Source organism: Hyperolius riggenbachi, chromosome 2, assembly GCF_040937935.1.
Source record: "Hyperolius riggenbachi isolate aHypRig1 chromosome 2, aHypRig1.pri, whole genome shotgun sequence".
NCBI lineage: Eukaryota > Metazoa > Chordata > Amphibia > Anura > Hyperoliidae > Hyperolius > Hyperolius riggenbachi.
In genome coordinates this window covers 468,354,698-468,365,755 of record NC_090647.1, presented here as the reverse complement: position 1 = coordinate 468,365,755, position 11,058 = coordinate 468,354,698, and the positions used below count along the sequence as shown (strand labels likewise).

The 11,058-nt window shown below is 40.5% G+C and overlaps 1 protein-coding gene across 1 annotated transcript in view; it reads right to left on the bottom strand.

Annotated features, from left to right (window-relative positions):
• Positions 1–1,556: 1,556 nt before the first annotated feature.
• AIPL1 (aryl hydrocarbon receptor interacting protein like 1) overlaps positions 1,557–11,058 on the bottom strand; it is a 94,546-nt gene continuing 85,044 nt past the window's right edge. The window contains exon 6 of the mRNA XM_068265962.1: positions 1,557–2,719. Within this exon, the coding sequence (XP_068122063.1) occupies positions 2,517–2,719 (203 nt within the window). The 3' untranslated portion in view covers positions 1,557–2,516. The remainder of the gene's footprint in view (positions 2,720–11,058) is intronic.

Sequence of the window (11,058 nt, the reverse complement as noted above, 5' to 3'; positions counted from 1 at the left end):
AAAAAAAACCTTTCCCCACTATAGAAAACACTATACAAAAACACATTTTCCTAGAAGATGGACTCTAATATTTAGGCCTCAGACTCTTCCTTCAAACCGTCATTGATCCATTACATGATCAATGCAGTAGATAAAGTTTCTAAAAACTTTCTTTCATAATGAGCAATTATCTCCTGATCTGTAGAATAAAGTAAGAAGGGTTTAATTTGCAGCTTGACCAGTTTGCCCTTCCGTGTGATTATTACACCACTTACATACTTGTCCTAAGCTATAATCACTCATGTCTCAGTTATTTAGTTTTCAAATGCAACTAAATTTGTCTCTCATCAAACATTTCTAATAGAAGAGCCATTACTTAGAAAGAGTATTCATTTAGTGCTACAAGGCTATGCTGAACTTTAATCAGAACTGAACTCATTGTTCGTAATTAGAAGGATAATCAAATTATTCAGCAGGAAAATAATATGTTTTACATCAGAAAAAAATAGCGTGTAACCCTTTGGTTGCCAGGATGGGGTTCTAATTTTGCGAATGACAAAACTGAGCTAGTGTGTTCATTTTTTCCAGACAATTGTGAAAACCATATAAAAGGACAACTATACTTAAAAATTGAAAAATCTAAAAATCATACATACAAAGTCTACATTTCTTTCAGGGCAAAATGCACTAAAAATTACTTATTGCCAACGTCACTGTTGCTAAAAATAGGTAGTGAAAATCTGACAGGTTTTGGACTAGTCCATCTCCTTTTGAAGAATTCTCAGTTGTTTTCTTTTTTACAAAAACAATTATGGTACTGCAGTTGCTCAGACCAACTGCCAAAATAGTGTATAAACAGGTAGGGAAGCCGGTTGACATCCTTATATAGATCCTTTCTAGAGAGTGCTTTCGTAAAGAATAACAGTAATACTGAGACTTTCCCAGAATCTCAGATCTGTCAGCTTTTTCCTACCTATTGTAACAGCGACATCGAGAAATAAGTAATTCATAGTACATTTTACTCTAGAAGAAATGAACATTTTAAATATATGTATGTTAAATGTTACAATTTTTCATGCCAGTGGGCCTTTGAAGACGAGAACATTTACTATAGAAACCTATAAACTATATTAATTGTTAAAAAAAAAAAAACACAGGGCAGCCAAATTATAGAATTGTGTTGAATTATTGATCATTTCTAAAAGGACACCTGAAGAGGCTTCCATATTTATTATTGTTAAACAATTCCAGTTGCCTGGCATTCTGCTGATTTTTCATGCATCAGTAGTGTGTGATTCGCCCACCTTAAACAAAACATGCAGCGACTTGAGTCAAACGCCTGATCTGCATGCTTGTTTCGGGTCTATGGCTATAAATATTAGAGGCTGTGGATCAACAGGACTGCCAGGCAATCTGCATTGTTTAAAAGGAAACAAATATGGCAGGCTCCATAACCCTCTCCCTTCAGGTGTGCTTTTACATTCCATGATCTTTGCACAAACATTTATTAGAACCGTCATTTTTGATTAAAGGTATTTTATAACTTATATTGCAGAGAATGACTAGCACTGGAAGACTTTAAAGAAAGGTATTTTATTTTCTTCACCTCCAATAGTGAACAAAATCTAGCCAACATCAGCATAAAGCATCAGATGTAATTATAGCTCAGGTCATGCTATTTTCACATTGTGTGCTATTTACAGTAATTGTCAAAGTTCCTCCAATTTTACCAATGTTTTGTACCCTATTTGAGACACAAATGTACAGTATGTTTGTATTAATGTCTATTCCCTACAGGAAACTGTACTGATCTCTAATTTAGCATATGGGGAGCATTGTCCCTCGTCCATATCCACATACATGTAGGACATGTGTCCACAAAGTAGTTCTTATGATCTTCATTCAGCTTCTGTTTGAATTACAAAGAAACAACCATCTACAGTGGAAACAGTAAATACATTGGGAGATGATGGATTTGCTTGTGATATCGAGCCATTGAAATAGTGATACTTTTGGATTTCTTAAAGAAAATCTGTAACGAAAAAAACTCCCCTGGGGGGTACTCACCTCGGGTGGGGGAAGTCTCCGGATCCTATTGAGGCTTCCCCAGTCCTCCTCGGTCCCACCGCGGCGGCAAAAATCCTCCCGGAGCTGCGGCGATGTAAATATTTACCTCCGTGGCTCCAGCGTAGGCGCAGTATTGGCTCTCTGCACAGAGATAGGTGAAAATAGCCGATCTCCATCGGGCCGCTCTACTGCGCAGGCGATAGTCTCCTGCGCCTGCGCAGTAGAGCGGACCCGACGGAGATCGGCTATTTTCGCCTATCTCCGTGGGAAGAGCCACAACAGCGCCCCCGCTGGAGCCAGAGGAGGTAATTATTGCACAGCGTGGTAAGTTGTTGCCTGTGCGTTTCGGGGGCTGCAGCGAGACCGCCGTGGGACACAGGAGGACGGGGGAAGCCTCGATAGGGTCCAGAGGCTTCCCCCTATTGAGGTGAGTATCCCCCAGGGGAACTTTTTTTCAGTACAGATTTTCTTTAAGGAAAGAGATTTTTGTATCTCAGTTTTTCTTCCTCCTCTTTCTCTTCCATCCTCATCTCCAGCTTCCTAATTTCCTTTTTCACTTGCTGGATCATTGTTGTATCTAATTCCATCACTTTCTCAAAATCTTTTTTTGCTTCCGTTTCATTCCAGACTTCAGCATTGGCCTTCGCACGCAGGAAGTAAGCCTTCACCAAACCTAAGGACAAGATCAAACACAATTTTAGCTTCACTATATAGTGTAACAGTACATTGCATGTTTTTTTATTTTGTTTTGTTTAGTTTTTTTACTGAGACCAGGGTCCATATGCAATTAACTTTTTCTCCCAAGTTTTCTCCTAGGAGATAATTTTTCATCAAAAAAACACCAACAAGTAGGTTAAAAATACTGGCAAAATGATTCTGAATATTTGTTTGCTTGCTGGCGGCTTAAAGGGCATTTTATTGACAAATTGTGAAAATATCACGTAGGAGAAAACTTAGGAGGAAAGGTTAATTGAATAAGTGCCTTTGTTTCATACCAAACTTAATAAATAAATAAGGGTGCATACACACATCCAGTTTTGACTGGCCAATGGTATTTTTAAGAATGTAAATGTATGCTATGTAGCATAGATGAAAATGTGAAGCAAAGCACTCCTTCATCATATTAACAATCCATGGGCTCGATTCACAAAGCGGTGATAACCCAGTTAAAGACTTAAGGCATGATAACCATTTTTATCATGCCTAAACTCAGTTTAGGCATGATAAGTTTAGGCATGATAAGTTTAGGCATGATGGGCTCGATTCACAAAGCGGTGCTAACCCAGTTAGAGACTTTAGGCGTGATAACCATTGCACCACTCTGGTGAAAAGCCAGTTTAGGCGTGATAAGTTTAGGTGTGATAAGTTTAGGTGTGATAAGTTTAGGCATGCTAAGTTTAGATAAGTGTAGATAGCGCGCAAAGTCCCGCACGCAAAGCAGCGCCATTAAACTCTATGCGAAGTGCACCAGACTTTGCTAGCGCAAAACTTTTGATAAGCTGTGCACTGCGGTGCTAACCCAGTTGGTGCTTAAACTTATCACGCCTAAAAACTTATCACACCCAAACTTATCATGCCTAAACTTATCACACCTAAACTTATCACACCTAAACTTATCATGCCTAAACAGAGTTTAGGCGTGATAAAGGGCTTTTCACTAGCGTGCTAACTGTTAGCACCGCTTTGTGAATCAGGCCCCATATCTTTATTGTATCATCAATAAAAGGTACAACAGTGGTAAATGGCAGCATAAGAAGCTGACGCGTTTCCGACCCTCCTGGGTCCTTAGTCATGAAGTACGACTAAGGACCCAGGAGGGTCAGAAACGCCTCAGCTGCCATGTACCACTGTTGTACCTTTTAGACCTCGTTCACATCATTTAGCGCAGATGGCTGTGCGATCGGAACGCAACGTGTACAATCGCACGCCATCTGCGCTTCTATGTGCTGTGCTGCAGATCCCAACAATGAATGGGATCTGCGCTGCATTCCCCAAAAAGCATGCAGAGTATATGATGGGAATGGTAGAAGGGCTGTCTATGCCCTTCTACCATTCTTGCGTGTCGCACACTAAATATATGGATTTTTAATACGATGAAGGAGTGCAGACAACTTTGCTTCATATGGTCGTTATTAGTGGTGTTCCTGTCTCCTGCACCCTTCTACACACTTCATCTCTCTGCCAATCAGTGTGCTATGCTCTAATGTAGAGTTCCCCAACCCTGTCCTCAAGGCCCACCAACAGTACATGTTTTGCTGAAAACCACAAACCTGCACAGGTGAGCTAATTAGTGTCTCAGAAGAGCTGATTAATTACCTCTGTGGATTTCCACAAAACATGCACTGTTGGTGGGCCTTGAGGACAGGGTTAGGGAACACTGCTCTAATGGGAAGGTGGGGTGTAATTGACCAGTGGGAGCAAGTTGTAAGCACCTGCAGAGGTACATGATAACGGCAATTAGACATGGTTCATAAAAAGGTGTACACACTTTTATTTTTTTTATAATTATTTGTAAAAGTTGAAACAATAACATAAATAGGCCCCGAAGACCCTGTGCATTTCAAGCAATAAAGTAATCTCCAAAAATAATAAAAATCCTATTTTATTTTTTATATTAAAGAAAGCTTTATTAAAGCATAAAGAGAAAGTAGATATACCAACAAACAAACAATGAACAATACAATATTCATAGAGACATAAAAAAACAACAACATGGGGAGCATATACCGTATATTTCGGTGTATAAGACGACTGGGTGTATTAGACGACCCCCAAACTTTTCCAGTTAAAATATAAAGTTTGGGAAATACTCGTCGTATAAGACTACCCCCTCTTCCAACGCACACCAAATAAAAATTTAAAAAACATCATATACTGGTGCTATGAATGAACAGATACTAGTACTGTACTGTATGTGGTACCCAGTATATAACAGTATATAGGCGATTGACTGGTTGTATTGGTCAGCTCTCCTTGTGTACCTGTTTATCAGAGAGATATGGAAGAATAGATCACGCTGTGCCCATAAAACACGCCTCTTTAACCCTTCTGGGCCACCCTTGTATCCTATTTACCTTTTTCTTTGCCTCTCAGACCTCAAGCCTGCACCGCTTCACTACAGTCCTCCGCAGCGAGATCTGAGAGGCAGTAACAGGAAAGGGCGTATCACCCGGCATCAATGACACCCGGCGTATAAGACAACCCCTAACTTTTTAGATGATTTTCAAGGGTTAAAAAGTAGTCTTATACGCCAGAATATACAGTACATACTGCTTAAGAAAAAGTACAAATGTGATCCACCTGGAAAACGAGGGACTAAAACCACCCTACTGAGATTCCAGGGATCATTTCAAATATAAAGTCCTATAAAGTCTGTAAGCTCACCAAACCTGTATAAAAAGGAAAACAAAGGAAAAGAAACAACAAAATAAGACAAACCATGTCATGTCAAATAGCATCAAATATGGGCCCTGATAACCAAGAGAGGGTTTGAAAGAAGTAAAAAAAAGAGAGGGAATGTAAGAAATCCATAATAAAATGATCATGTAGGCCTTTTATAATTGTTTATAGAGTTTCCAGTTTTCCCAGATAAGATCGAATTTAGTTAGATTCTCAATACTAAAACAATACATTCTACCCATTAACATAATAATGTCCAAAGAGATGTCTAAAATCCTATTTTGATGACTGATATTTATACCTATATTTAATCTATGAATTCTTCAATCAATATGGCAGCTTTTTTTTCTTATCTTGGGACTTCATCAAACATACTAAAAGGGATATAATCAAGTGGGATCTAATAAAACAAATTATATAACACAATCTTTGCAATTACTCGTTAAGTCAGACTGTAATGTGCTAATTTCAGCAACCGATAAAAACCAATAAGAATTCATCTCTACAGTTCCACTTCATTAAACTGAAATCCAATGGGTCATCTTGGAACACTGCACTTACCACATTATCATTGCTCATTGCAGTGCCTTAAAGGGATACTGTAGGGGGGTCGGGGGAAAATGAGCTGAACTTACCCGGGGCTTCTAATGGTCCCCCGCAGACATCCTGTGTTGGCGCAGCCACTCCCCAATGCTCCGGCCCCGCCTCCGGTTCACTTCTGGAATTTCTGACTTTAAAGTCAGAAAACCACTGCACCTGCGTTGCTGTGTCCTCGCTCCTGCTGATGTCACCAGGAGTGTACTGCGCATTCACAGACCATACTGGGCCTGCGCTGTGCGCTCTTGATGACATCAGCGGGATCGAGGACACGGCAACGCAGGCACAGTGGTTTTCTGACTTTAAAGTCAGAAATTCCAGAAGTGAACCGGAGGCGGGGCCGGAGCATCGGTGAGCAGCTGCGCGGGCACAGGATGTCTGCGGGGGACCATTAGAAGCCCCGGGTAAGTTCAGCTCATTTTCCCCCGACCCCCCTACAGTATCCCTTTAAGTAATTTTAGGCATCATCAGAGATATCAATTTGTTTAAAGCCCAGCAAAACCCAGACATTAATAAGGCAAATTCTATTAGTCAACAGGCTGATAACTGAATATAAATATGTACAGATACAAAGCAATGGGCAAAATACATTTTATGTAAGTGAAATGTGATCGCCAGTGCATTATAGCTAGCTTCCTGCCCTTTCTAGATTTAGCTGGTTAAAGGGTAACGCCTCTTTTATACTACACGCTGAAAAACTGATGCATTTTAACTCTCCATAACAATGCATTTTGAAAAAGCTTTCAGGTAAAATGCGTATAGTGGAAACTGAGCCATAGAAAAACATGGGCATTACTTTGAAAATTAGTTGTCCTTTCAGTTATAACTGAGAGCACTGATTAAGTGTAAAAAGACTCTTTGGGGTCAGACACACTTTAAGCACTTTTCTGAGCGTTTTTGAGTCATCAGCGCTTTTTGAGCACTTTTAAAAAAAATTCTCCCATTTACTTGCATTAAAATCATCATGATCACATCACTATATACTGATCTGAGACAAACTTATGCAATTTGAGTTCTACAGGAGAAAAGCGCTTTACAAATGCTATGTTGTCACTTGCCTTTCAGACATTTCTAGATAGAGTCCAAGTTTCAAAAGAGAGTTTCACACCATATGGCAGTCGAGGTGCTGGACCACAAATATCCAAAACAAAAAATTTAGAGGGTCCACACATTCAGCAGATTAATGGTTATTCATTCATAACAAGCCAGATGTACAGTCAAATGACCAACGAGCGTTTCGGTGCCACGGCAGGTCCCCTTTGTCAAGGTATACGACAGAATGATTTGTTTATGTCTATATAGAGGGTGGGTGTGTTGACACATGGAGAGAGGTTAAAGAACACAGACCAGGAGGCTAACTGGCAGCCTAGGATCTCCACCATCCACAGTAGCAGCACTCAGTAAGGGGCGAATCTCAACAAAAGATGTACTAAAGGTAAGTATATTTTGTCTTTAACTCAGCCAGGGTCTATGATAATCTATACATGAGTGCAGGGGCATAACTACAAATAGTGGGGCCTCCTAGCAAAATGCTGATGGGGCCCCTCAAATATTCACACTCTAACTCTTGCCTACCCCTGGTGACCTTCACAGCCTGAAGGCACTTCTTGTAAGGGTCATAAAACAAGTGTGGACATCCTATTTTTTCCACCCATAACAAGTGTAGTCACAGAAGCACCTGATCTGGCCGGTGATTCCCTTTATCGGAAGGAGTCAAGTAGGAGTTTGGGCCCCCTTAGAGCAGTGGGCCCCCCTGCAGTCACATAAGCTATTTACCAGTAGTTACAACCCTGCATGAGTGCGAGTACATCATTTGTCTCAGTTCAAAGAAAACAATGGAACCCACATGCATTTGAAAAACACTCTAAAAAACGATGGCTACTGTGTGTGTGGGGAGTTGTGCAGATGCTCACTGCACCTCCCGTGCCCCGACCTCACCCTCCATTCTCCGGTAATTGGCCCCGTTCTTTACTCCTAGTAGGCATGGCTAGTGCCCTCTGACAAGGACTTGCTTTACTGCTCATGCATAGTATGTCCGCTTGAGGTGGAGTGCATGAGTTGTGACAGGAGTGCAAGCGTACATCACAAGGGGTCGCTGTGGAGCACGGTCACAAAGTGCCCAAGTGCCAAGGTGCCCAAGTGGACTGCGTCGACTGTGCCTATCAGGAGTAAAAAAATAGGGCTAATTACTGGAGAATGGAGAGGGTGACACCCAGGCACGGTGTGGTAAGCATCAGCACAACTCACCACACACACAGAAGCCGTCATTTATTGGATATGTTAAGCACTAAGGTATCCTTTTAAAAGCAGAATGATTTTCAGAGCAACTTCACGAAAAGCTATTTTTGTTCATTCCCCTATAAAATCTCAGAAAATACTGCATGCAGGGTGATTGCGATGCTTGTGGATTAACCTCCACTGACTTTCATTGGCCTAGCATTTTTGGAATGGCAATTCCAAAGTGTGTCTGAAAGAGCTCTAGTGGGCCCAGGCCTAACACAAAGTCTGCCCCATTCCCATCTTTTCTAATGCAACTTGCCAATTGTTTAAACATCTCCTGACTGCCTCATGCTAATGGGTGGTGGAAGAGTGGCTCTCTGGGGACCACCTAACACCAAGTGGCGTCAAAGTGCGGTGGGCGGGATTAGCAGGGAACGTGCGCTTGCACGTTCATGGCTGTAAACACAGCGGGAATCCGTCATCAGCCTGCCATCCACAATCGCAGCTAGCAGGCTGAAATAAAGAAAAAAATAAATAAACATTTGTACAGTGCTGCGGTCTGTACAGAGGAAAGCCCTGTCACTTAACTGTCTCCTGGAGTGGCTCACAATCTAATCCCATCCATAGGCTGATGCCTATGTATGTATCATGTAGTGTGTGTATCGCAGTCTAAGGCTAATTGGGGGGGGGGGGGGGAATAAAAGAAATAGGTTTATTTAAAGTGAACCTGAACTGAAAATTAAAAATAAAAATAAACATAAACTCATCATACTTACCTACCATCTAGTTTGCTCATTAATCTCTTTCTCCTTTCCTGCGTCCTGTTTGCCCGCTGAGAGCAATGAAATTCTCTGTCCTCCATTTTGAAAATGGCCGTGACAACATAACAGCTTCCTGGTCAGCACCCTGTTAAAGCGGTATCTTCACCATAAAAATGAAATTTCAACAGCAACTGGTCTGAGTGTATTAAGTGATAAAGATGCTAATCCTGCATTCAAAACTTTCAAAACTTTCTGCTGTTATGATTTGGAGTTATCACATACTTAAGGAACACTGGCCCTTTAGTAGTCAGTGCCAAAGAATTGCATGCTGGGGGTTCTTTTTATCTATAATGTATTCCTCCTCTTTCCTTTATGTCCCTGCCAGCTGCTTATCTGAAACCTAATCCCCTACTCACTTGTGTTTACAAGTAAGGCTGAGGCGACTCACCAATTGGAGGAGAAAAGAAAAAAAAGTAAAGGGCAGAAATGACATCACAAGTTAGCCTTAACTATGGGCAAAAGACATGGCCCCCACCAGGAACAGAATTCTCGTCATTTACTATATAACATTCACTGAAATCAAAACATGGACAGTATAATACATGTTATGTAAGTAGATCAAGCATTTATCTACTTACATATGTGTTTTTTTCCCCCTGGCATAGTATGGCTGATCCTACTGCTTTAAACTGCAATATCGCCCACTTGAGCCATAGTGAAAGATGGACATTACCTTGCACCTCAGTTGTCCTTTCAGTTATAACTGACAGCAATTGATATATTTCAATTCTGACAAAATCTTGTCAGAACTGGAAGGAATCTTTGGTAGAAGAAAATGGTGAGCTTCTGAGAGGAACTGACAACGAGGAAAGTGTAATATCCATTTGCAGGTACATCATGTGTTTATTTTAAATCATTTCACTCGGTTCAGGTTCCCTTAAAAAAAAATCATTTTTTATTAATAAAAAACAAAAACTAATGATCGCAGCCGCAATCAGAGACCACCAAAAGAGAGCTCTATTAGTGGCAACGAAAAGGAGGTAAAATTCATTTGGGTGCTAAGTTGTATGACCGAGCAATAAATCATTAAAGTGGCGAAGTGCTGAATTGTAAAAAATTGCCTGGTCACTAGGAGGGGTATAAACCACTGGTCCTCAAGAGGTTAAACATATTAGGGTTAGGGGGCCAGGAATACAATACTACATCAGAGGTAGGCACTCCAAAAATATGTGACATTGAAGCTTTTTGGTGCCGTATTGTGACTGACTACATGTATACTTTCATTTTGAATTCCTCCTGAGTGGTAATAAGTACTTTTACCTGAAGATAAAAAGACAAAAAAACTTTATCATTAAAAGAACCATTTATTTCACTCTAAGCTATATAACTGGAGTACATCAAATTAATTACACTTGGAGATTTAGAGAGTGCTTCTCATAGGCTGTTATGTACACTGCATGATTTCATGATGTGATATACGTAATATTGGATCTGTAAATTGGCCCATTTTCTCTGATTCTGTGTCCTTCAAATCCCCTGGCTTTGAAGTAGTGTTAATCTCCCAGCTCAAAAGATAATCTTTGCTTCTAAGACACTTACTGTTTTACAATTGCCAGTTGAAAAAGTAGCCACAAAGGAGCTTTGTGAGAATGCTGCCTTATTAACACAGAATAAAAATAAAACTTGCATCGTGCGGTATGACCTTGCAAACACATTTACCAACTTTGAAAGAAATGGACTTCCTTAAAGTGAACCTGCTGCTTAAGTGGTACTACAATGGGTCTGTAAGTACATTTGTTACAGTCAAAGACACAAAGCAGCAGTCCCATACTGAACAAATACTTTGCCTTCTGAATTGAAACTCTGCCATATTAAGTTATGACATCCATTCTGTTTTCAGCTGTACACATATATGATCAATAGTCATTCTGTTTGCACTTCTGTCTGGCTCTGTTGGCTTTTCAGACCCTCAGTGTAATTTTTCCTCCCTTAGCTGTATACAGTCAGCAATGGCTGCAGGAGAAGCAATTGAGAG